At 42.2% G+C, this 26,968-nt stretch overlaps 1 protein-coding gene across 1 annotated transcript in view; it reads right to left on the bottom strand.

Annotated features, from left to right (window-relative positions):
• Positions 1-33: 33 nt before the first annotated feature.
• The window catches only part of LOC124255342 (alpha-mannosidase 2-like), a 34,545-nt gene continuing 7,610 nt past the window's right edge, over positions 34-26,968 (bottom strand). Inside the window, 21 exon segments of the mRNA XM_046689238.1 lie at positions 34-2,212; positions 3,183-3,470; positions 4,377-4,519; positions 6,501-6,645; positions 7,196-7,338; positions 7,987-8,098; positions 8,392-8,517; positions 11,434-11,533; positions 11,843-11,970; positions 12,148-12,155; positions 12,536-12,612; positions 14,649-14,713; positions 15,474-15,582; positions 17,124-17,312; positions 19,195-19,391; positions 19,779-19,956; positions 21,639-21,745; positions 21,747-21,820; positions 22,682-22,855; positions 25,259-25,386; positions 25,907-26,078. Of these exon segments, the coding sequence (XP_046545194.1) occupies positions 2,060-2,212; positions 3,183-3,470; positions 4,377-4,519; positions 6,501-6,645; positions 7,196-7,338; positions 7,987-8,098; positions 8,392-8,517; positions 11,434-11,533; positions 11,843-11,970; positions 12,148-12,155; positions 12,536-12,612; positions 14,649-14,713; positions 15,474-15,582; positions 17,124-17,312; positions 19,195-19,391; positions 19,779-19,956; positions 21,639-21,745; positions 21,747-21,820; positions 22,682-22,855; positions 25,259-25,386; positions 25,907-26,078 (2,816 nt within the window). The 3' untranslated portion in view covers positions 34-2,059.

Raw genomic sequence — 26,968 nt, 5'->3', positions numbered from 1 at the left:
TCGCAACTACTACTGCAACAAAGAAGTTGTCTATCCATAAAAAGTGTTCCACTAGCTATTCTCCAAATATTCATAGCCCTACGAACTTCTTTAACCCATTCTTAACACATTGGCTACAATCAAAATTAAGAATTCTTAGAGCTACGAACGTTTGAAGAATAAGGGCCCAGAAATGGCTCAAACCAGGCTCTTCAGTGTGACAAGTGAACGCTTTAACCACTAGGCTACCTCAGTGTCCCCTTTGAATCGAAAAAAAATGAAACTTATGAAACTATAATTCCAAGTAATGCCACTTAATCATTGCTCCAAGATTTTGCTTCATCACAATTTCACTTTGCAAAATATTCTTCAACTCATCACTTTCTAGGGACTGCAGCTCACCTCCGTAAAGGACTGACTGACTGACTGACTGAGTTTAGTTTTACGCCGCTTTTAGCAATATTCCAGCAACATCACGGCGGGGGACACCAGAAATGTCCGTAAAGGAGATTCATATTACAATCACAGTAATTTGTGTAGATCAAATGTTCTTCAGAACAGCAACCAATTATTATAGCATACACATTTGTATTTACAAAATGTTAAAAATTGTGTACCCAAACATAAAATATAAAAGTGTCAGAAAAGAATGCGAAGCAGTTGAGTGTGTGTGGTATTTGGTACATGATCAAGTACACACATAATTGAAGTGGGGGATTGTGGTTTTCCACACTCAGCAATATTCCAGCAATATCATAGCAGTGCACACCAGAAGTCTGCTTAATATTTTGTACCCATGTGGGGAATCAAACCAGTTTCTTTGGCATGATGAGCAAATACTGTGACCAGAGGGCTACCTTGTCGCCCCTTTTTATAAATTCAAATGCCAAATAAGGAACTAGCAGCATTAATTGTGGACCTATTACCACAGTGTGTTTGGGGGGGGGGGCTGGGTCGAGGAATAAATGGGTCATACACTAGTTCAGAGAAAAAATATCAGGTTTGGGTTAGATTAAGTTGGATATTTGACAGCAATATGTGTTTCAAAACAGCATCTCTATCTTGTTAATGACTGTTCTGATCTTACTTCTGTGTGTGTGTGTGTGTGTGTGTGTGTGTGTGTGTGTGTGTGTGTGTGTGTGTGTGTGTGTGTGTGTGTGTGTATGTGTTAAAGTGTGTAAGCTGAATGTTTGAACGATGGAGAGAGCCTTGGTTAAAATAAGCTGAATATTTGAATGATGGATAATTGAAAAATGAAACTATTTTGAAAAGACAGACTGCCAAACACCAAAATTCATACAAGAACAAGAACAGGAATTACTTTATCATACAAATAACATAGGATCTTAAACCTTGTACTAATCTTCATACAGAGAGTAGCTTTGTGATATAACAAACACATTACTCAGTGAGTCACTGTTTCTATTGTACACAAGTATTTCAAAACATATCAAGCACTTGTATAATATAACTGTTATCAAACAGTAACATCTCCAAAATAAATGAAAACATGATATGTTTTGACATGAGATACAACTGTCTTCAAAAGTAGACAATCATTGAAACGACTTGTAATCAATACTAATAAGATTAAAAATAATTCAGCCTGACAAAAGTAATTTCATATTTTCTATTATCTTAACAATACAGATTAAAAAGGATCATAATTGAAAAAAATTTTATGTTCATTTAAATAGCGTCATTTTTGTGTTATTTACTTTTCTGAAGCGGTTTGTTTGTAAACGCTTGAAAAATGAATCAGTCTGACATGAACAACAAATTGTAGTCTTTAAATATGACAATTGAAAATCACAGAGTGGAGATCACAGATGGGGTGAATGTGGTTTGCCTGTAACTGTGAGAATAACCTGAGGAAGCAACTATTAATATTCTAGGGGGTTCTTAGTAAGATACTTTTAGAGTTAAATACTTTTTTGTACATCCACAGACTATTTTCCCTCTGTATTTCAATAAATATATTTTTTACATATATAATCAATAACAGATGGTCCCAAATGTACCACTGATATACGCATAATCAGAAGATATCACAGTTATATCACACCTTTGAATAATGGACTTATCCTAATGACAATTTAAATGTTCTCAGTTCCATGGGTGGCACGTTCATCTCATATGATGACATTTTCTTCTTGATCTTCAATCCATTCAAGTTGGTTTCCAAGGCACTAACGATATTCACATCTTCAAAAAGCTTTAAATTTGGAGATTCCTGCAATATAAGGTCAACATATAGCTGGTGAGTTTTATATTAGGTTGTTTGTTGGTTGGGAATATTTGTTTAAACAGCGAAACACTAATGATTAGCATTTGAGAACTGAACAGGGCTAAGATTATTTCCCTTTAAAGAAAATGTTTTGTTTGTTTGTTTATTTGGGGTTTCTTGTTGTTTAACGCCACAATCAGCAATATTCCAGCTATATGGTGGCCCTCTTTAAATGATCGAGTCTGGACCAGACAATCCTGTGATCAACAGCATGAGCATTGAGCAATCAGAATATGATCACATGTGTCTACCAAGTCAGCGAGCCTGACCACCCGATCCCGTTCGTCGCCTCTTACAACAAGCATGGGTTACTGAAGACCAATTCTAGCCCGGATCTTCGCGGGTATAAAGAATATGTCCTGATGTAGATAATGTTTACTACTGTCGTGGACTGAAGAGTTTATTATTGATACATCAACTCTGAAGAATCAAGATAAATCAATATATAGATAAGTAACACAATAGCATTATCACAAGAGAAGTACCTAAACTTGGTCATCAAACCATCAAAGTGTTGACAGAAATAATTGTTCCAAAAAATGCAAGACTTAATGTATGTGTGTTGGGCTTGTTATTGGACATGTAATCAGACATATTCCACAGGGGCTTGAACCACAGACCACCTGGATACATTGTGGATGTGATGGCAGTTCAGCGTGCTTTGTGGAATGTTGGAAGTGTGTGGAATATAGTGACATAACATCATTGCATTTCCACTTTCTACAATAGTATTTGTTGTCAATAAATATATTCCGTGCACACTTTTGCACCATGCATATTCCACTCTACACCTGCATATTCCACATCACACCTTGCATTTCCACTTCCACATATTTGATGTCCGCACCTGCATATTCCACATTCACTCACCTGCATATTCCACATTCGCTCACCTGCATATTCCACATGCACTCACCTGCATATTCTGCTCATCTTCTAGGGTCTCCGTGACATCACAGTCCAACCCTGCACGGTGGACTATAAGCAAACTTGTCACTGCCTGGGTGTCATTCACCCCGAGTGTACGCAGGTTGACCAGCCCCAGGGCTGGAGGTAGAGACTTATTGACTAGAGACAGCTGGGGCAAGTACCTGGTACCTAGTGCATCTCCCCCTGTCTTGACCACACCCACAGAGAGGGGGTGGAGTAGAGACTGGGACAGAAGGTGGCTGGTGGGGGAGAGGAAGCAGGCAGGCACTGGTGGCTGCAGTACATAAACATTTTACATTCAGACATTCTGAATAATGAAATGAGCTACATAATTTGGAACTTTCTGAGTGAGTGAGTATATTTTTATGCCATTCCAGGCTACATGCAAATAACACAGCCATGCAGATTCATACAGTTGGTTTTAGATTCACATCTCAATGGACAGAATAAAGACACCATCAATCATTAATTATAGTCTCAATGTAAAAGCTTCACGTCAGTTCTGATTTAACATTTTGCTCTCAATAATATTACATGTAATGACAAAAATTGTAATAATGCTCAAAATGGTACTTGTCAGCATATCTGTGGTCAGTCGTTGTTATGGTCCGTTTGGCTCAAAAGCGGACCGATGAATTGCAATCTAACTCGAAAACTAATAAACATAAAATACTCAATGAAACGCTGATCATAATCAAAACATCATACCCACTCTGTGAGGTTTTTGCAGAATTTTTGTCCTAAAAATAAAAAAGTTGTTTAACAAACTATCATTAAAACACTGACACTGTTCACTATTTGTTATGAGGGAGGAGTGCAGAGAAAGGGACAGCCAGGTGTTCGAGAACGGATGGAGACGGCACAGCACAGGTTAAAGAATAAATAACTTTGTCTGTGAACGTGCTTCTCGAACACCTGGCTGTCCCTTTCTCTGCACTCCTCCTTCGTAACAAACAGTGAACTGTGTCAATATTTTAATGATAGTTTCTTAAACAACTTTATTATTTTTAGGACAAAAATTCTGCAAAAACCTCACAGAGTGGGTATGATGTTTTGATTATGATCAGCGTTTCATTGAGTATTTTATGTTTATTAGTTTTCGAGTTAGATTGCAATTCATCGGTCCGCTTTTGAGCCAAACGGACTATACCTGCCCATAAGATATCGCCCTCTAACTTACCCCTGCATCCAGCTTCCTGCGTGACTTCTCCAGCATTAGAACAAAGTGACTAGGGGTGGGCATGTTGTTCTTGACCCCCTCATTCAGTCCGCGCCAGTCCCCCTGCATGAGGCGGCGGCGGTCCAACACCACCTCCAGCCAGCCTGACAGGGAGAGAACCCGGAGGGTAAATATTTAAATCTGTGTTTGATTTACGACACTTCTTGAAATAACTGAAGACAGTTCATGTGTTAGCTTTGCCAAGTCAGTTGAAACATTGCATGATCTCGATATATCATGAACATCTCTACCCAAGACATTCATTGATTAACAGGACCACATCCCTCAAAGCAACATTAGTGCAATGACTGTCATAAGTCTATGTTAAAGTATGGGCATTATGATCACCTTAATACTATCATAGCTTTGTCGAACAGATCCTAGGGCTGCTAACCCATTTGTCATCCCTTCAGATTAAGTATATATTACATAAACCACACATCAGATAATAGACAAAATGGATTTAAAGGTCACATGCAACCAAAAAATCAAACATAATTAAAACACAATTATCACTTCTTCATGACATATAATATGCATTGCTGATTATGAAAAAACAAATAAACAAAATTATAAGCGTATAATCGCAAATCAAAAGTGCAATATTTTGTACTTGGGTTTACCTCCCTCGAAACGAAGCAGCCAGGATACCGAACCCAGTCAGAGCGGGTGGGTGTGCACTCAAGTGTAACGTCTGGTTCAGTAGCAGATGCTGCCTTCACGGCTCATTGTGTGTGTATATATAGAGATGTTGGGTTTTGTAAATACATGCTCATTTTTTGTGTATAACATTTTGCAATCAACAGACATCATAACATGTCATGTGTTCAAGTATCACACCTGCCTGTCTGTGTAATTACATAATGTGACAGAGACCGAACTCGGGCCAAAAATCAATGTGTTTTGTTTATGGTGTATAGCCTGATTGGTGTTAAGTTCAAATTGCATGTGGTCAGTGATCGCAGTTGTGTATTGAATATTGTCATTAGCAGACAGGCAGGCAGACACACAGGTGTCAATAAAACAAGACATTGAGTTTTGTCTGTGACAGCGACATATCTATATCACAGTTAGAAATTGTGTCAAAGCTAAATAATGACATTGCTTTTAAGTATCGAACTGAGAAAGTGACTCGGTAAGAAGAACGTGTGGTGAAATAGACAAATGAAATTATATAAACAGTTTATTTACTGTCATAACATATAAAAGCTCGCTACCTGTGAGATATCAACAAAACATTATGAAAATAGCTCACACCAAAGCCTTCACCGGTATTCACCAGACAGCCCGGCTTCCAAGTTCCAAGTTTTCACTGCGCGCTTGGCGAACCTATTTCACTGCGCTGGGGACGCGTTTGAACTCTATGAGCGCAGCCAGCTGTTGAAACCTCGTTGAATTTGCATTCCCCAGAAAAGTCTGGGGAAAAAAGTTAGTGAAACGCTTTGAACTCCTCAGATTTCCTCGGTGCTGTTTTTTCATCACCCCTATGTGTCAGTATACGTTACCTTTTTCAACTTTATAAGTTGAATTTGCATTTTTGACGCTTTGTTTCGGTAAGTCCATACCGAAAGGTATCAGAATCTGCAAAGTTGTGTTTTACGTTGCATGTGACCTTTAACAAATGATATCTAATCACTCAGTGGACTGCCTCGGGCCTGTGTATGTGTTACCTGGCTCTAGGTTGGCCACCCTATGTGTCCAGTATACACGTTACCTGGCTCTAGGTTGGCCACCCTATGTGTCCAGTATACACGTTACCTGGCTCTAGGTTGGCCACACTATGTGTCCAGTATACACGTTACCTGGCTCTAGGTTGGCCACCCTATGTGTCCAGTATACACGTTACCTGGCTCTAGGTTGGCCACCCTATGTGTCCAGTATACACGTTACCTGGCTCTAGGTTGGCCACCCTATGTGTCCAGTATACACGTTACCTGGCTTTAGCTTGGCCACCCTATGTGTCCAGTATACCCTATAGTGTCCAGTATACACGTTACCTGGCTCTAGGTTGGCCACCCTATGTGTCCAGTATACACGTTACCTGGCTCTAGGTTGGCCACCCTATGTGTCCAGTATACACGTTACCTGGCTCTAGGTTGGCCACCCCGTGTGTCTCCGTGGTCAGGAGGGTGAGGCGGGACCCTAGGCTGTCCTCTATGTAGGCTGCAGTGCTGAGAGGATGGAAGTTACCCTGCATCGTCAGCTTCGACTGGTACTGCTTCCGGTGCATCTGGAACAAAGTGATTCGATGACACAGACAACAATATTTAAATTTGCCCCAAAGATATTTTAGTCTGGAACAGGCAAACCAGTGACTGGAACCATGAGCATCAATCAAGGCGCAGATGGCATGCAATAAGCCAAGTCACATACCCTAACATGAGTGAGTGAGTATGGTTTTACACCGCTTTTAACAATATTCCAGCAATATCATGGCAGGGGGACACCAGAAATGGCCTTCACACATTGTACCCATGTGGGGAATCGAACCTGGGCCCTCGGCATGACAAACAAACGCTTTAACCACTAGGCTCCCACGCCGCCCATACATCAGTAGAACAGACTACTGTTATAACAATGTTAATTTGTCCATGACTTTCCACGGTTATTTTTCCAAAACTGTCCCAGGCCTGGAAAATTAAAACTAAAATTTCATGAACTTTCCAGAATTCCATGACCTAAACAAACCCTGGCGATAAAATGCAACTTGTCATTAAGGGAGATAACCAAATGTTTTGCTTTTCAGTAAATCCCAAGCTGGGATGTGGGACACAACTGACCTGGAAGCCATTGAGGTCGGTGCAGATGGAGTGTTCCCTGTTGTAGATGCTGGAGTCCAGCCTCATCACCAGCTCCTTGTTGTCCCAGTGCTCACTGTTCAGGTTTACCAGGTTCTCAAGGTGAAGGCCGGCAACAGTGGAACCTGAGATATACAGTCAATGGGTGAATGATGTCACGTCACAGTCAGCAGTCTTTCAGTCTGAAACTGTACATAATGTGCGGAGCAAACAAACCAAAGCTGATACATCATGTGCAATATTCCATTTTGAGAGGATACAATCACACTCCAGGTTCTCAATGTAACTATAACATTGCTATTGTTGTTATCAGGGACGTATCAGGGGCGTTGTTATCAGGGTGCGATGTCTTACCTTCCACCTTGAACACCGTGGCAGAGTGTAGTATTCCTGACACAGACATCATTACTGGACTGTCCAGGGGGAACGATGTCTTACCTTCCACCTTGAACACCGTGGCAGAGTGTAGTATTCCTGACACAGACATCATTACTGGACTGTCCAGAGGGAACTATGTCTTACCTTCCACCTTGAACACTGTGGCAGAGTGTAATATTCCTGACGCAGACATCATTACTGGACTGTCCAGGGGTACGATGTCTTACCTTCCACCTTGAACACCGTGGCAGAGTGTAGTATTCCTGACACAGACATCATTACTGGACTGTCCAGGGGGAACAATGTCTTATCTTCCACCTTGAACACTGTGGCAGAGTGTAGTATTCCTGACACAGACATCATTACTGGACAGTCCAGGGGGAACGATGTCTTACCTTCCACCTTGAACACTGTGGCAGAGTGTAGTATTCCTGACACAGATGTATACACTGCAGACATCACTGGACCATCCACCATCATCATCTCAGGGTACTCTATGTCCAACTCCTGAAGCAAATTAGATTCATTTTCTTAAATAACCCCATCTCAACTTTGGCATCTAAAGCATCTAGTTGTTTACATAAACAGATGACTTCAATATTCATTTCTTCGCAGCAAATTACCAAAGAAAGTCTTCTCCTATCACAAAACCTGTGGTATGTGGCAAAAAAATCCCAGGGATTACATTTTCGAGGCTCTCTTAGTGCTAAGATAGTGCAAATCCTAGACAAAATTTCAGAAAAAGGGGGAAATTGTTTCTATTTTGCTACCTATGAGGATAATTTAATAACAACACTTACTGTTGCTGGTCCATTGGGCTGGAACGTGTAGGCTCCACTCTTGTCCTTGAACCAGGATCCTGTATCGTATGTCATCATTTTCAACTGCACCTCATACATCCAGTCATCAACCTTCCTGTGGACATGCTGAAAACGTGAGCAGACCTCACACACATACATCCAGTCATCCACCTTCCTGTGGACATGCTGAAAACGTAGAGCAGATCTCACACACATACATCCAGTCATCCACCTTCCTGTGGACATGCTGAAAACAGTGGAGCAGATCTCATCACACATACATCCAGTCATCCACCTTCCTGTGGACATGCTGAAAACGTAGAGCAGATCTCACACACACATCCAGTCATCCACCTTCCTGTGGACATGCTGAAAACGTAGAGCAGATGTCACACACACATCATCCAGTCATCCACCTTCCTGTGGACATGCTGAAAAGGTGGAGCAGATGTCACACATACATCCAGTCATCCACCTTCCTGTGGACATGCTGAAAACGAGGAGCAGATGTCACACATACATCCAGTCATCAACCTTCCTGTGGACATGCTGAAAACGGTGGAGCAGATGTCACACACATACATCCAGTCATCCACCTTCCTGTGGAAATGCTGAAAACGGTGGAGCAGATGTCACACACAAATCCAGTCATCCACCTTCCTGTGGACATGCTGAAAACGTGGAGCAGATGTCACACACATACATCCAGTCATCCACCTTCCTGTGGACATGCTGAAAACAGTGGAGCAGATGTCACACATACATCCAGTCATCCACCTTCCTGTGGACATGCTGAAAAGGTAGAGCAGATGTCACACATACATCCAGTCATCCACCTTCCTGTGGACATGCTGAAAGGTGGAGCAGATGTCACACATACATCCAGTCATCCACCTTCCTGTGGACATGCTGAAAACAGTGGAGCAGATGTCACACATACATCCAGTCATCCACCTTCCTGTGGACATGCTGAAAACGAGGAGCAGATGTCACACACAAATCCAGTCATCCACCTTCCTGTGGACATGCTGAAAACGTGGAGCAGATGTCACACACATACATCCAGTCATCCACCTTCCTGTGGACATGCTGAAAAGGTGGAGCAGATGTCACACACATACATCCAGTCATCCACCTTCCTGTGGACATGCTGAAAACGTGGAGCAGATGTCACACACATACATCCAGTCATCAACCTTCCTGTGGACATGCTGAAAAGGTGGAGCAGATGTCACACACATACATCCAGTCATCCACCTTCCTGTGGACATGCTGAAAAGTGAAGCAGATGTCAAACACACATCCAGTCATCAACCTTCCTGTGGACATGCTGAAAAGGTGGAGCAGATGTCACACACATACATCCAGTCATCCACCTTCCTGTGGACATGCTGAAAAGGTGGAGCAGATGTCACACATACATCCAGTCATCAACCTTCCTGTGGACATGCTGAAAAGGTGGAGCAGATGTCACACATACATCCAGTCATCAACCTTCCTGTGGACATGCTGAAAAGGTGGAGCAGATGTCACACATACATCCAGTCATCCACCTTCCTGTGGACATGCTGAAAACGTGGAGCAGATGTCACACAACATACATCCAGTCATCCACCTTCCTGTGGACATGCTGAAAAGTGGAGCAGATGTCACACACATACATCCAGTCATCAACCTTCCTGTGGACATGCTGAAAAAGGGAAGCAGATGTCACAAACATACATCCAGTCATCCACCTTCCTGTGCACATGCTGAAAAGGTGGAGCAGATGTCACACACACATCCAGTAATCCTCCTTCCTGTGGACATGCTGAAAAGGTGGAGCAGATGTCACACACATACATCCAGTCATCCACCTTCCTGTGGACATGCTGAAAACGAGGAGCAGATGTCACACACATACATCCAGTCATCCACCTTCCTGTGGACATGCTGAAAAGTGAAGCAGATGTCACACACATACATCCAGTCATCCACCTTCCTGTGGACATGCTGAAAATGTGGAGCAGATGTCACACACATACATCCAGTCATCCACCTTCCTGTGGACATGCTGAAAACGTGGAGCAGATGTCAGTCATCCACCTTCACACAAAACGAGGAGCATCCAGTCATCCACCTTCCTGTGGACATGCTGAAAACGTGGAGCAGATGTCACACACATACATCCAGTCATCCACCTTCCTGTGGACATGCTGAAAACAGTGGAGCAGATATCACACACATCCAGTCATCCAGTGGACATGCTGAACACAGTGGAGCAGATATCACACATACATCCAGTCATCCACCTTCCTGTGGACATGCTGAAAACGTGGAGCAGATGTCACACATACATCCAGTCATCCACCTTCCTGTGGACATGCTGAAAACGTAGAGCAGATGTCACACACATACATCCAGTCATCCACCTTCCTGTGGACATGCTGAAAACGTAGAGCAGATGTCACACACATACATCCAGTCATCCACCTTCCTGTGGACATGCTGAAAACAGTGGAGCAGACGTCACACATACATCCAGTCATCCACCTTCCTGTGGAAATGCTGAAAACGAGGAGCAGATGTCACACACAAATCCAGTCATCCACCTTCCTGTGGACATGCTGAAAACGTAGAGCAGATGTCACACACATACATCCAGTCATCCACCTTCCTGCGTACATGCTGAAAACGTAGAGCAGATGTCACACACATACATCCAGTCATCCACCTTCCTGTGGACATGCTGAAAATGTGGAGCAGACATCACACACACATCCAGTCATCCACCTTCCTGTGTACATGCTGAAAACAGTGAAGAAGACGTCACAAACATACGTCCAGTTACTGGCTTGGAAATGCCTAACTACACAGAAAGTTTGCATTGACACAAGATGTATATCCACACAATTATCTAGCTTGTTGATCAGTATGTCTTGTCGCTATGTCAAAAGTATTCGGACCCTGTTGTCAAATAGCACTAGCCGTTCACTCTGTTCTGAAACATGGTCAGAATATAACGAAAGCATCTTTCACAATCTGCACTCAACAATGACTAACCTGCAGGAAGCCAGTGCATGGAGAAAAAGACAGCCTGTAATAGCCATTGTCCAGCTCAAGCACTCTTGGGTGCTGACCAGTACTGATGCGGAATCGAGTTCTGAGAAAATAAACAACATATACAGCAAACATATACAGTCATCTGTGTTTGTAAGGAACATCAATGATAATAAACTGTGTTTATCAATGACAATAAGCAATAAATTTATACTGAGCATCTTATTCAGACTGAGGATTGCTCAGTATTATGCTCAATTGATAAAGATGGTCTTAGCGGGTTGGCTGAAAGCTGCTAAAGTCTGTAGGTCTTCTCACATGCAATGGAAGCTTATCCTATACAGCCAAAAGCAAATTGTTATGGCTATGTACAGTGTTGTGCCAGAACCTTGACATGCATATACAAACTCACTTCTTAAAGTCCTCTGCAAAGTTGGTGTTGAATGCTGAAACTCTAGCAAATGATCTTTCAGCATTCTTGGATGGTGTGAGATAAAATGTCTTCATGGAGAGCGGGGGCAAGTCTACCATGAAGGCCACCTAAGTAACACACATATGATCTTCTTTACAACAAGTGAGTTGGGATTAACGCCACTTCAAACAGTATTCCTGTTACATCAGCTTGTGATTATTGTGGCAGGAAAACCCAAAGTGATGCAGGTTTCAGAAGCTTAAACTTTGGTGAAACACAGGAGCAGGAGCTTGGTGGTGACAAACCAAGATACCTGGATTCAAACTCAGGACTATTGATGTCTAGCATGCCCAGGGAACATGCCTACCATACCACTTTAGAACTGATGAAAAGATTCACAGTATTTATCACTGTATGTATCATACATTGTACAATAATACTGGTAGTACCTTAGTCAGAAAGATGAATATCTTTGTGTGAATACATTTTTCTTTTCAAATTAAAGTTAAAATTTTGAAACGGCTATCATATAAATTTTTATTTATATTTCACAGAAAATTATTTCATCTGAAGTTATTTCAAGATCATCAATTTCAATCTTGCCTCGAATCTGTTGGGATCAATGTTGAAGTCCAAGGTCAGCACTGGGTTAATCTGATATAGAACAAATCCAAGGTCAGCATCAGTGATGGCAACATCGGGGGGACAGCGTTGTAATCCGCACAACCTCTCTGCGACGTGTGGTGAGAGGATTACTGATGATAACAGTCCTGGATAACAAGCAGCCACAACTAACAACTATAGACAGCCATCACATTTCTTGCAATGACAACTATTCAGGCATGGATTCATATCTATGTAAATACGTACAGGATATTTCATGTGTCCAGTGAAATATGACATATCTGTCATCGATTGACTTAAAAAAATATTTTTACGAGTGGCATCGTGTTTTTCATGTCATGAGATGGCAACAGTGTGCAAAATAGCCACTGGCTCGCTAGCCCGTGGCTAGTAAAAATCCATTCGGGCCAGTAAATCTCCACAGTCACTGGCCCGACTGGCTAGTGACTTTTCATGGGGTCATTTTGTAAATATATCACTCTCTCCAACTTGTTAAGTTAATACACTTTTAAATCTTTATGGCCTGATAAAAATGTTCATCATATCAGCAGCTTAATGATGAAACCTGTGTCTACATTCAAATTTTGGGCTTGTGAATTATTTCGTGGGCTAGTAGCTTTCAGGCATAGCAAGCCCAAATGTCTAGCAACATTTGGAAATTATTTGGCACACTGCACATGCTCAGTGATTTTTCACGGAATGACTCGACGATCAACTGATCAGTAGAACAGCCAGAGATTGGTCATCCGAAGCCCAGGCTTGCTGACCAAATGCATTTGGTGAAATGCATATGTTCATATTGCCATTTATTGTGTTGTGTGACAACATACTGGACAGAAAACTTTGTTGAGCCTAGAAGTTGTGTCGGCAAAGTGACTTTTTCACAGCATGGAGGGTTTAACCCCACTTTCAGCTGTATTCCAGAATATCATGACTTGTCAGTTTAATTGGAAGGCAAAGCCGAAAGTGGTGTCTGTTTTAGAGGTTCACTAATGTTGTCTGAAACTCATGAACACTGGAAGCGGTAGGGCTGTAATGATGCATCCAACTATCGATGACTTGCAATTGTTGAGTCTCCGATAGCAATTAATCGATAGTAGAAACGAAAACCTATCGATGCATCGACAGTATCTGTGACTATCGATAGTTTAGTAATTGACTTCCGTTGATAAATATGCAGCGTAATATGCAGGAAGCACCAGATTCGTTCAATTGTTATTTAGGGTTATCCGCTCCTGATACCTCTTTAACAAACATGACCAATTACTTGATCTGGGGTTCGAGTTTCTAGTCAGTTATCAAAAGAGACTGAAACTACTTTAACTTGTTGTTTTTTCATATAAACTATACAATCATTTTGACTTCAAATGAGACAATTCACTGAGCTGTTATCAGAACATAGACACCAAGTCTCTTTATTCAACCCAAGCAATGTAAGAGATAATGTGCTGTTATCAGAACATAGACACCAAGACTGTTTATTCAACCCAAGCAATGTAAGAGATAACGTGCTGCTGTCAGAACATAGACACCAAGACTGTTTATTCAACCCAAGCAATGTAAGAGACAATGTGCTGTTATCAGAACATAGACACCAAGACTGTTTATTCAACCCAAGCAATGTAAGAGATAATGTGCTGACACCAAGACTGTTTATTCAGAACATAGACACCAAGACTGTTTATTCAACCCAAGCAATGTAAGAGACAATGTGCTGCTATCAGAACATAGACACCAAGTCTCTTTATTCAACCCAAGCAATGTAAGAGATTTTAATGTGCTATTATCAGAACATAGACACCAAGTCTGTTTATTCAACCCAAGCAATGTGAGAGAAAACGTGCTGTTATCAGAACATAGACACCAAGTCTCTTTATTCAACCCAAGCAATGTAAGAGATAACGTGCTGTTATCAGAACATAGACACCAAGTCTGTTTATTCAACCCAAGCAATGTAAGAGATTTTAATGTGCTGTTATCAGAACATAGACGCCAAGACTGTTTATTCAACCTAATCAATGTAAAAGATAATGTGCTGTTATCAGAACATAGACACCAAGACTGTTTATTCAACCCAAGCAATGTTAGAGATAATGTGCTGCTATTGTAAAGATAATGTGCTGCTATTGTACGAAATGCAGCAAGTAAAGATATGTTGAGTTGAAACAGTAATATCACTGACCTCTTCTCATCAACATTGAAGGCATTTCTCATGAGAGGTTCATCAAAGTGTTTCCATTCCTCAATCTGAAACACAACACATTGTGGATACATTGTAACTAATTATTCTGCTGTCATACTGAAACTGTGAAAAGAAATTATATCTTTACAAACATGAACATGTTTGATACAACAAAACGTGTGTTACGCAGTGTTCTATAAATTAAACTCTCAACACTGTGACTAATCTATTTTCACTTTAATTCTATTTCTATTTTTGTTTTGCACAAATGTATACAGTTGGTAACCTGTTTACAACAATACAGTCCTATTGTGACTACAACAAAAACTATCGATAGGTGTTGCAGAATGCAGCCTATAAACTGGTGAGTTATAATTCAAATATAACGATAGGCCGTCAAATATACAACCGCTCACCACTCAAGTTCTAACACTAATTTTTGGAGAGGTCGTGGAGAGCACGACCACTCAAGTCCGAAGTTCTAACAACTCTGTTCAAGACTGCTATCAAAGAAACCTCGTGCAAGTTCAACTCCACGTGTTTCACGCAGTAATAAAGTAAATAGCGATTGCATGAATGTTCGTATTTCAGAAACAAAAACGCACCTGAAAAAAGTTCACCTGAACAACGTGACATGCTATCTCCAGTGAGGGAAATTTAGGAACACAAAACATTATGAGTGAGTGAGTGAGTTATTATTTAACGTCACATAGGCAATATTTCAGCCATATCGTGACGACAAAACATTATGAAGAACATGAGCACCCTTCTACACTGCTGTAGCTTCAGTAGAAAGGTGCAGATGAATACTGACTTGATACTCACCGGCGTGATGTGTGAAGTGATGCCTCCCTCCTCCAGCGGTCCGTCCGTCATGAAGATGGTGGTGATGGCACCGATGACGGCATCAGCTTTTTCCATGGCATACAGTAAACTACAAGTACATTTTGTACAACATATATACAACTACATTCAGTCGGCTGACACTTCTTACTGAGTTCTACATCATCTTGAAACTTATTGTAACAAACATTAGTCTGAACTTAGTGTTTCACCAAGGAGGGTCAAGATACAGAGATGTCTTTTCAGGACCAGAGTGCAGTCAAAGTCAACAACACCTGAACACTCAATTCACACACAATCAGTCAAGTCAACAACACCTGAACACTCAATTCACACACAATCAGTCAGAACACTCAATTCACACACAATCAGTCAAGTCAACAACACCTGAACACTCAATTCACACACAATCAGTCAAGTCAACAACACCTGAACACTCAATTCACACACAATCAGTCAAGTCAACAACACCTGAACACTCAATTCACACACAATCAGTCAAGTCAACAACACCTGAACACTCAACAAACATAAGTCAACAACACCTGAACACTCAATTCACACAAGTCAAGTTCACTCAATTCACACACAATCAGTCAAGTCAACAACACCTGAACACTCAATTTCACACAAACACACAATCAGTCAAGTCAACACCCTGAACACTCAATTCACACACAATCAATCAAGTCAAGTCAACAACACCTGTCACACACATCAGTCAAGTCAACAACACCTGAACACTCAATTCACACAATCAGTCAAGTCAACAACACCTGAACACTCAATTCACACACAATCAGTCAAGTCAACAACACCTGAACACTCAATTCACACACAATCAGTCAAGTCAACAACACCTGAACACTCAATTCACACAATCAGTCAAGTCAACAACACCTGAACACTCAATTCACACACAATCAGTCAAGTCAACAACACCTGAACACTCAATTCACACACAATCAGTCAAGTCAACAACACCTGAACACTCAATTCACACAATGAACACTCAATTCACAGTCTAACACAATCAAGTCAACAACACCTGAACACTCAATTCACACACAATCAGTCAAGTCAACAACACCTGAACACTCAATTCACACACAATCAGTCAAGTCAACAACACCTGAACACTCAATTCACACACAATCAGTCAAGTCAACAACACCTGAACACTCAATTCACACACAATCAGTCAAGTCAACAACACCTGAACACTCAATTCAACCATCCACAAGGTCAAGTCCAACACCTGAACACTCAATTCACACACACAATCAGTCAAGTCAACAAACACTCAAACAATCAGTCACGTCAACAACAGAACTTGACAACACCAATCAACCACTCATTTTAACAAGTCCAAATTTCCAACGACAGAGTCACACAAGTAGTCACTCATAGCCTAACCATCCACAAGGACCAGAATGACCACCCAATCTTCAAACAATCAGACACGTCCCAGAACTTGACTGGCCAATCAACCCTCAAGTAGTCAAGTCACAAAGCCTGACCACCCAATCCAATTAAGTCACCTTCAGGTTGAGGGAATAACAGTGATGAGAGCAATTTTAACCAAATTTCCAACAGAGTCCAGAGACTAAAATACACCAATCATGTGCTTACATATTTGCATAATCCTTAGTGACCGATGATGATGATGTCCCAGTGATGGCATCATGGTGCTGGAAGTGACCGTTGGCTCTCCTGACGGACACAACGATGGGGAACCTCTCACGGAGAAATGACACCACTGCTGTCTTCTGCCTCCTCATGGCACGGGCGTAACACAGGGTGTACCATATATCAAGTAACCTGTAATGTGTACATACCATGATTACTACCACACATCAAGTAATCTAATATACCCATCCATTTAACATCACAACACTGAGAACAGCTTGCATTACATAAACAAAACAGAAGCAGCCCCCATTATCAGCTTGTCCTGAAAGCACAAAAACTTTCATTCCAGAGACATGAGAAATCCTAATTATTATTGTGATCTTCAACAATATCTAGTCTAATTCCTGTCATTGTTTACTTCCATACAACTCTTCCCGTGCCACTAACTTATAGTCCAGAGTTTAGCTCTGGTTTAATGGCTTCACTGGTTTGATTAAACATATGTTCAATGTATTACAACCTTGTAACAGAAAGTTCCATGCCTCTAACAAACTTATAAACCACACTTGTTTAAAGACATCACATTTGAATTTAGGAAAACACATGCCCAAACAAGAGTAATCAGAAGATGACAAATCCCCCCCCCCCCCAACACACACACACATTTGAAAGAACAAATCATCTGACTGACAGTTACTTCAAGTCCAACTTGATAATTTTAGACTAAGTCCAAATCGTTTCCATGGAAATCATGACTACTATAAATGCCAAAAATCTGCAAATAGCAAAAGGCACCATTTCATAATCTGTTTGATATATCTGCCAAGTCTTGTAGAAAGATATTGAATGGTTTTCGAGTCATGCTCTGGAAACGAACCCCTCCCTTTTGAGACTAAGTTCAAATCGTTTCCATGGAAACCTAGAAAATTTTATATGCCAAAAATCTGCAAATAGCAAAAGGCACCACTTTGGGATCTGTCTCACATATCTGCTAAGTTTTGTTGAAAGATATTGATAGGTTTTCGAGTTGTGCTCTGGAAACGAAGTCCACTCCTCCAGTTTGAAGCTAAGTCCAAATCGTTTCCATGGAAACCAGAAAAATAAAAAGCAAATATCTGCAAATAGCAAATGGCACCACTTTAGGTTCCGCTTGATATATCTACCAATTTTTATTGGAAAATATTGAACGGTTTTAGAGATATGCTCCGGAAACAAAATGATAGTGGATGGACAGATGGACGAGGCGTCAACTATGTCTCCCCACATTACATGCCAGGGGATAAAAATGCAAGTTTGAAACATCATGTCTTCATCATAAAGTCATAAGAACTTCAGATTACTTGACAAGTTTGGGAAAGCAGATGTGTAGTCCAGTACAACCTTGGAAGAAAGAAACAGCAGTAAAACCTTGAAAGACATCAATGCTGTTAGTTATCTCAATAACTTACATAATGTGCACATTCATGAGCATGATATTACTATAATGGGAAAGCAAACTATAAAACAAAAAGTCCCATGCTTCTGGCAAAAATAACATAATAAATCCCACTTAATTAGAATAGAACAGACAGAAGACAAAACAGAAACAGTCGAGTGAGTGAGTGAGTGAGTGAGTGAGTGAGTGAGTGAGTGAGTGAGTGAGTGAGTGAGTGAGTGAGTGAGTGAGTGAGTGAGTGAGTGAGTGAGTGAGTGAATGAGTATGGTTTTACACCGCTTTTAGCAATATTCAAGCCACATCATGGCAGGGAACACCAGAAATAGGCTTCACACATTGTACCCATGTGGGGAATCAAACTGGGCGAACACTTTCACCCTTAGGCTACACCACCACCCCAGCAACAGCTGAGTTACCCATTGACATTGCACATGTACTAGTTTAAAAGCTGTTTCACTTTAGGTGCAAATTAACTCTTTCATATTAATTCACTACATTACAAGGGGATTTCATGTTTAGTTAATTATAAGGGGAAATTTAGTTAATTTAGTGCAAAATAGGTTAATGTTGAGGTAATGCAAGTAAGGGTGGTGTTTAGGTAAGCCCCTTTTGGCTCCTCGTATCAATGATCCATACCTGACTTTGGCCTGAAGGACACGCGTGATGTGCTTGTACAAGGGTCGGGATGTGAAGTAACCCGACCAGTACTGGTCACTGCGGTCAGTGTAGGGGAAGAAGTCGCCACTGAGAGACGGGAAAGGGGACTTGTCCGTGAAGTGAGGCTTATCCTTCTCCAATGCTGTGAAATAGTCACGCAGTGTCCCGAACTCTATCTGCAATAAGTGACATACTACACTCTAATGTCTTGTCCATAGATAGTATACTGTTCTTAAAGTTTTACAGTCAAGTTTTACTTTTTGTTAGCTCATTATCATGAGCAGATTTGTATGTGAGGCGGTGAGTTTAGTTTTATGCGCTTTTAGCAATATTCCAGCTACATCATGGTGGGGACACCAGAAATGGGCTTCACACATTGTACCCATGTAGGGAATCGAACCCGGGTCTTCGGCGTGACGTGCGAACACATTAACCACCAGGCTCCCCCATTGCCCCTGTGTTTACCAATGTTGAAATATCCAGACACAGACAGATAACCATACCATACAGGTAATGGATCTCTTTGATTAATGAAAACCATACAGCGTCCAGCCATGTTTTACCTTTATATGGAAATCACTCTTGCTGTTCATGAATGTGAATATTTTCTCCAGGTTGGTCAACTGTTTGGTCCACTCTGATTCAGAGAAGTAACGGAAGTCGTCGCCATGGGGCACCAGCAGCACGTTGCTCTTGTACAGGTGAGCTTTCTTCTGTAGCTGCTCCCAGAGTTCCCATGATCTGCCCACGGGTCAACACAAAAGCCACAAGTGAGAGGAGTGAGTGAGTGAGTTTAGTTTTATGCCGCACTCAGCAATATTCCTGCTATATGACGACGGTAAATCACGTGATCAACATCATGAGCATCGATATACGCAATTGGGTTAGGAGGACATGTGTCTACCAAGTCAGCGTGCCTGAACACCCGATCCTGTTAGTCGCAAATATACAAATATGTCATTTGATGTGCCATCAGGGTAGCCAATGACATCACATTTGTTACCAAGTAATATCTCCTGTGACAAGAGAACAAGTAAGATTTTTTAGATGAGCTTATTCTGACTGACTGAGTTTGGTTTTACGCCGCTTTTAGCAATATTCCAGCAACATCATGGCAGAGAAACCAGAAATGGGCTTCACACATTGTGCCTATATGGGGACTCGAACCCAGGTCTTCGGCGTTACGAGCCAACGCTTTAACCATTAGGCTACCCCACCGCCCCTGAGCTTATTCTGCTAACCAGCAAGTTCAAATATATCACAAACATGTGTGTTTTGGTTTTCATTGGACGAATTCATAAACTGAAAAACTGACAAGGGCATGTTGAACATCAACAATGGGAATAGGACATACAATGATATAACCACAGACAAGAGAAGTGCAACAGAACTGATACGTATACATATACAGGAACTAATGTTTACACCCAATACATTTGCTTGTCAGTCATTATCAAGTAATTGTATTAAAGGTGAGGTGAAATCGGTTTTAACGTCGTGCTTGAGAATATTTCGCTCATATGACGACGCATGCATGTGTGTGTATGTATGTGCGGCTGCTTGTACTAGCCCAGACTTAAGCTGGTTTTATAGTGCTAGCCCACTGAGATACCATGCTGCAGTGAAGCATGAATACCCCACTCAGACACATTATACTGACTCCGAGCCGAACAATCATTGTTGTACCCATTAATGCCGAGTGCCAGGCAGGGACCAACAAGTACCATATTTTAACGTCTTTTGGTATGACGCGGTCGGGGATCGAACCCGCGACCTTCCGCTCTCCGGGCAGACACTCTAACCACTACACCACGGAGGCGGTCTTAATTGTACCTTTAATTTTAATTGTATTAAAGGATGTAAGTTGTGCATAGTTGCAAAAAAACAATACATATGGTCATTAGTGGTGTTCTGATTAATTGAAATAATTGAAGATTGGTCGAAGTGACCAAACGACCAAGCAATCGATCACATTTTCTCATAATCGAACACAAACGATTTTGGAACTGCTGTTTTAGTCTTTGAAATACTTGACGATGGAACATATCTTCGAAGTTGTCAGGGCCTGCAAACTTGTTTAATTCTTAGAAAACTCACTTCAAGCTGCATCATCTGATACCTATCTACAATAACAACCTGGATAGGAAAATCTGAAAAATGATGCTAACTAATTTTTTTCGATGATTGTTCGTTGGTAATGAAGCAATCATCAATTGTGAGATTTCAACCAATTCCCAACACTAATGGTCATAAGGGTTTTATTTTAGATTAATATTTTATTGCTTTGACCCTGTTAGTCTTAAGGTTGACCGTATGATACACATCCTTATATTTTAGTGCAAATCAAATAATCAACATGTTATCAGATTTAAGGTTGATGAGGAAAATGTTTCTGAAATTATCCAATTTATGTAAAAACTTACAGCTTTTCCACATTCTTCTCTGTTACAACCTCAGGCTTGATGGTCTTCTTGCCACGCAGACACTTGTCCTTCTGGAAGTCAAACTTGCAGCACACATGGGGCTCCGGGGCCACACGAGTACATGATGCTGTAGCTGAGGAAAGGCATCACGTGGCAGAACAAGTCATTCTCCACATCCGAGGCTGGGGACACAACAGTCAACAGTGTAGGTCCTCCTATACATATTTCTCTACATTGCTCACATCATTCAGTCCTGCTTGGCAATATAATAGTAATAATAGTCCGCTTATATGGCGCTCATATCCAGGCACATTGCCAGCTCACGGCGCTACGTACATTACTATCCCCGGTTATAGGAGACTATAGTACTTTCCGATACTTCTTCAACTCCCTGGGGAGTATACAGCCATGCTGCCTGTTTGGCGCAACGTACTAAACACTCACATTGCCAGCACATCCTCACGGGTACCCATTTTACAGCTGGGTGAACTAAGACAATGTGGATCTAAGCATCTTGTCCAAGGATACTACACAAATGTGCCCACCTTGGGACCCAAAACTAGGTGCCTCCACCGGGGGATCGAACCCGGGTCTTCAGCGTGATAGGCAGACGCCTTACCACTGCACTACTCCGCTCCACGCTATGTAAGCATCTTTACCGAAACCTCTCTAACATACTACAATGTTGTTAATCTTCAACCATGTCGATTCAAACAATCTAGTGAGTGGGCACAACACCACCAGTTCTAAACCAGGTTTAGTTCTTATCTAACTTTCCAATTTTTGTTTAGAGTGAGTATGGTTTTACGCCGATTTCAGCAAAAGTCCAGCAGTATCACAGTGGGGGACACAAGAAATGGTCTTCACACATTGTACCAATGAAGGAAATCAAACCCGGGTGTTCGGTATGACAAGCCAGTGCTTTAGCCACTGGGCTACCCCACCCCCCTTTTATTTAGGCAATGAAAGAGACACCTGTATGTAGTTATCTGCTATCTCCCTTTATAAGCTTGCCTCATGCTCCAATATGTAGCTCCACTTACCCCATGCTTGTCTCCAGTTAAACTCTAGGTTCCGTGTTGCTGCCAGATGCTTCTTGATGGAGTAGTGGACTCGCTGTATGACCAGATTCTCTATTCCTGTGTTCTTCATTAGGTATGTCATTGTTGGGGAGTAACCAAACTGATCTACAGACCAGCCAGTCTTGGCCTCGACACCTACACCAGAACAAAATATCCCATCATGCATTGAGTGAGGCTCAGGAACACTGAACTACAGGGTCTTGGCCCACTGCAAAACAAAATATCCCTTCATGCAGTGGGTGAGGCTCAGGTACACCAAACTACTCACCAGCAGGTCTTGGCCTACACCAGAACAAAATATCCCATCATGCAGTGGGTGAGGCTCAGGTACACTGAACTATAGACCAGCAGGTCTTGGCCCTACACCAGAACAAAATATCCCATCATGCAGTGGGTGAGACTCAGGAACACTGAACTATAGACCAGCCGGTCTTAGCCTCGTCACCTACACCAGAACAAAATACCCCATCATGCAGTGGGTGAGACTCAGGAACACTGAACTATAGACCAGCCGGGTCTTAGAACAAAATATCCCATCATGCAGCCACACTGAACTATAGACCAGAAGAACAAAATATCCCATCATGCAGTGGGTGAGACTCAGGAACACTGAACTATAGACCAGCCGGTCTTGGCCTACACCAGAACAAAATATCCCATCATGCAGTGGGTGAGACTCAGGTACACTGAACTATAGACCAGCCGGTCTTAGCCTCGTCACCTACACCAGAACAAAATATCCCTTCATGCAGTGGGTGAGGCTCAGGTACACTGAACTATAGACCAGCCGGTCTTAGCCTCGTCACCTACACCAGAACAAAATATCCCATCATGCAGTGGGTGAGACTCAGGTACACTGAACTATAGACCAGCCGGTCTTAGCCTCGTCACCTACACCAGAACAAAATCCCACCTACACCAGAACAAACTATATCCCATCACCTGCAAAATATCCCATGATGCAGTGGGTGAGACTCAGGAACACTGAACTATAGACCAGCCGGTCTTAGCCTCGTCACCTACACCAGAACAAAATATCCCTTCATGCAGTGGGTGAGGCTCAGGTACACTGAACTATAGACCAGCCGGTCTTAGCCTCGTCACCTACACCAGAACAAAATATCCCATCATGCAGTGGGTGAGACTCAGGTACACTGAACTATAGACCAGCCGGTCTTGGCCTACACCAGAACAAAATATCCCATCATGCAGTGGGTGAGACTCAGGTACACTGAGACCAGCCAGTCTTAGCCTCTTCACCTACACCTGAACAAAATACATCATGAACTATAGACCAGCCGGTCTTAGCCTCACTGAACTCACCTACACCAGAACAAAATATCCCATCATGCAGTGGGTGAGAACTCAGGGTACACTGAACAAACTATATACCTACACCAGAACAAAATATCCCATCATGCAGTGGGTGAGACTCAGGCCGGTCTTACACTGAACTATAGACCAGCCGGTCTTAGCCTCACCTACACACCAGAACAAAATATCCCATCATGCAGTGGGTGAGACTCAAGTACACTGAACTATAGACCAGCCGGTCTTAGCCTCGCCACCTGAACAAAATCACCTACACCTGAACTAAAGAACAAAATATCCCATCATGCAGTAGGTGAGACTCAGGAACACTGAACTATAGACCAGCCGGTCTTAGCCTCGGCCACCTACACCTGAACAAAATATCCCATCATGCAGTGGGTGAGACTCAGGTACACTGAACTATAGACCAGCCGGTCTTAGCCTCTTCGTCACCTACACCTGAACAAAATATCCCATCATGCAGTGGGTGAGACTCAGGTACACTGAACTATAGACCAGCCGGTCTTAGCCTCGTCACCTACACCTGAACAAAATATCCCATCATGCAGTAGGTGAGACTCAGGAACACTGAACTATAGACCAGCCGGTCTTAGCCTCGTCACCTACACCAGAACAAAATATCCCATCATGCAGTGGGTGAGACTCAGGTACACTGAACTATAGACCAGCCGGTCTTAGCCTCGTCACCTACACCTGAACAAAATATCCCATCATGCAGTGGGTGAGACTCAGGTACACTGAACTATAGACCAGCCGGTCTTAGCCTCGTCACCTACACCTGAACAAAATATCCCATCATGCAGTGGGTCATGATGATCCAGGTTAGAACTCATCTTCAGCAGCCCATGCAACGGTGGGTGAGACTCCAGGTACACTGAACTATAGCAGCCCATGCAACGGGCTCGGGTTGTCAGGCTCACTGAATCGGTTCATGCATGTAACTGTGTCCCAGAGCATTGCTCATGATATCAATCACTGGATTGTCAGGTCCAGACTCGATTATATACACACCGCCGTCATATAGCTGTAAAATTGTTGAGTACAGGATTAAACAACAGACAAACAGGTACAGACTCAGCTATTTACAATGAAGTACTGATGGTCACTACATAACAGTAAAATGAGAACTGCTGGTAATACTTGGTTGACAGATTCACATACATAATGTAACCGACATCCTTAACACAAGAACACAATACCACTGACCTATGTTTGAGTTCAGCCACTGTTGTCCTTCAATAAGTTGGTCAAGCATGGCTTCATAATGCACATTCCCTTCATCACTCATTACCCAGCCTGCTGTCACAATCTCAAGACGTCCCTCTGACACCAATCTGTACAATAATAACAATATAATAATAATAATAATAATAATAATAATAATAATAGTGCATTCCTATGGCTCTAATTCCAACCATAAGGATGCTCAAAGCGCACAATCTGATTACTATTACTCCAGATAACCCAAGCTGCTCTGAGGTATCTAAAGGTTAATAGTCATATGACTTATCCTACCGGGTACCCATTTTCTGCTGGGTGAACAGAGGCAATTGTGAACAAGCTCTTGAGTTAGTACACTCACAGAATTAGTGCCATGAGAAACTATGACAACAAACTAATTCCATAATGCTGTCCAAACATGACTACCTGCATTACTCAGTAAAACTAATTTAATCTACCAATGACCTTGTTCAACATCAATTAAATATCGTCAAATGCCATTGGGTTGAACTTCGATGTGTCTGAAACATTTTCTTAGGTCCCTTCAACTTCAACACAATGGTGTTTGCCTGTATAGAATAAGTCAGTCAGTCGACACGTTCAAAATATTCACATATGTTTTTGTTGACATACTTCAGAAACTTGTCCTTGGTTTCCTGAGATGCAGTTTCCCACCATTTTGCCAGAAATATCATCTCAGCCCAAATAAACTTCCATGTTGGATTCTTGGTCAGTTGTTCTACAGCATTGTCCAGAGTTCCCTTAGTGTAGGAGTCGTAATACTGACTAAAGGTACTTAACCATCCTGAAATACAGAAGGACAACTGAATGTAAACATTTTTATACTGCATTAAACTAGATATTTACCCCTGCGCCGAGGCCCTAACTCTGAAAGCAAATGTCTGAAATTGGCATTGCAATCATTTCAGGACAACTAACAAAATCCTTAGGAGTCTGAGTGGGTGGAATGGGTGAATTGGGTGGGTGAATGGGACAGGTGGGTGAATGGGACAGGTGGGTGAATGGGGCCTAATGGGGTGGGTGGGTGAATGGGGCTCTGGCAGGTGAATGGGGTGGGTGGGTGAATGGGGCCAGCAGGTGAATGGGGCCGCAGGTCTGAATGGGGCGGCAGGTGAATGGGTGGGTGAATGGGACATGAATGGGGCCGGCAGGTGAATGGGGTGGGTGGGTGAATGGGGCATGTTCAGGATCCTGAACTACTCACAAAACAAGAGACAAGATCGGTTGACATTAGGAGTCTGTTGGATTCTTGGTCAGTTGTTCTACAGCATTGTCCAGAGTTCCCTTAGTGTAGGAGTCGAATACTGACTAAAGGTACTTAACCATCCTGAAATACAGAAGGACAACTGAATGTAAACATTTTTATACTGCACAGGTGGCAAATGTGAAATGGGCACAGGACAACTAACAAAATCCTTAGGGTGAAATGGGTGACAATGGGACAGGTGGGTGAATGGGACAGCCGCAGGTGAATGGGGTGGGTGGGTGAATGGGGCAGGTGAATGGGGCTGGCAGGTGAATGGGGTGGTGGGTGAATGGGGCCAGCAGGTGAATGGGGCCGCAGGTGAATGGGGTGGGTGGGTGGGTGAATGGGGCGGTGAATGGGGCGGCAGGTGAATGGGGTGGGTGAATGGGACAGGTGGGTGAATGGGGCCGCAGGTGAATGGGGTGGGT

The sequence above is a fragment of the Haliotis rubra genome, unplaced genomic scaffold (genome assembly GCF_003918875.1).
Source record: "Haliotis rubra isolate DU_JTF1 unplaced genomic scaffold, ASM391887v1 Scf6, whole genome shotgun sequence".
Classification (NCBI taxonomy): Eukaryota; Metazoa; Mollusca; class Gastropoda; order Lepetellida; family Haliotidae; genus Haliotis; species Haliotis rubra.
The sequence above is the reverse complement of the archived record's forward strand: the minus strand, read 5'-3'. Positions and strand labels throughout refer to the sequence as shown.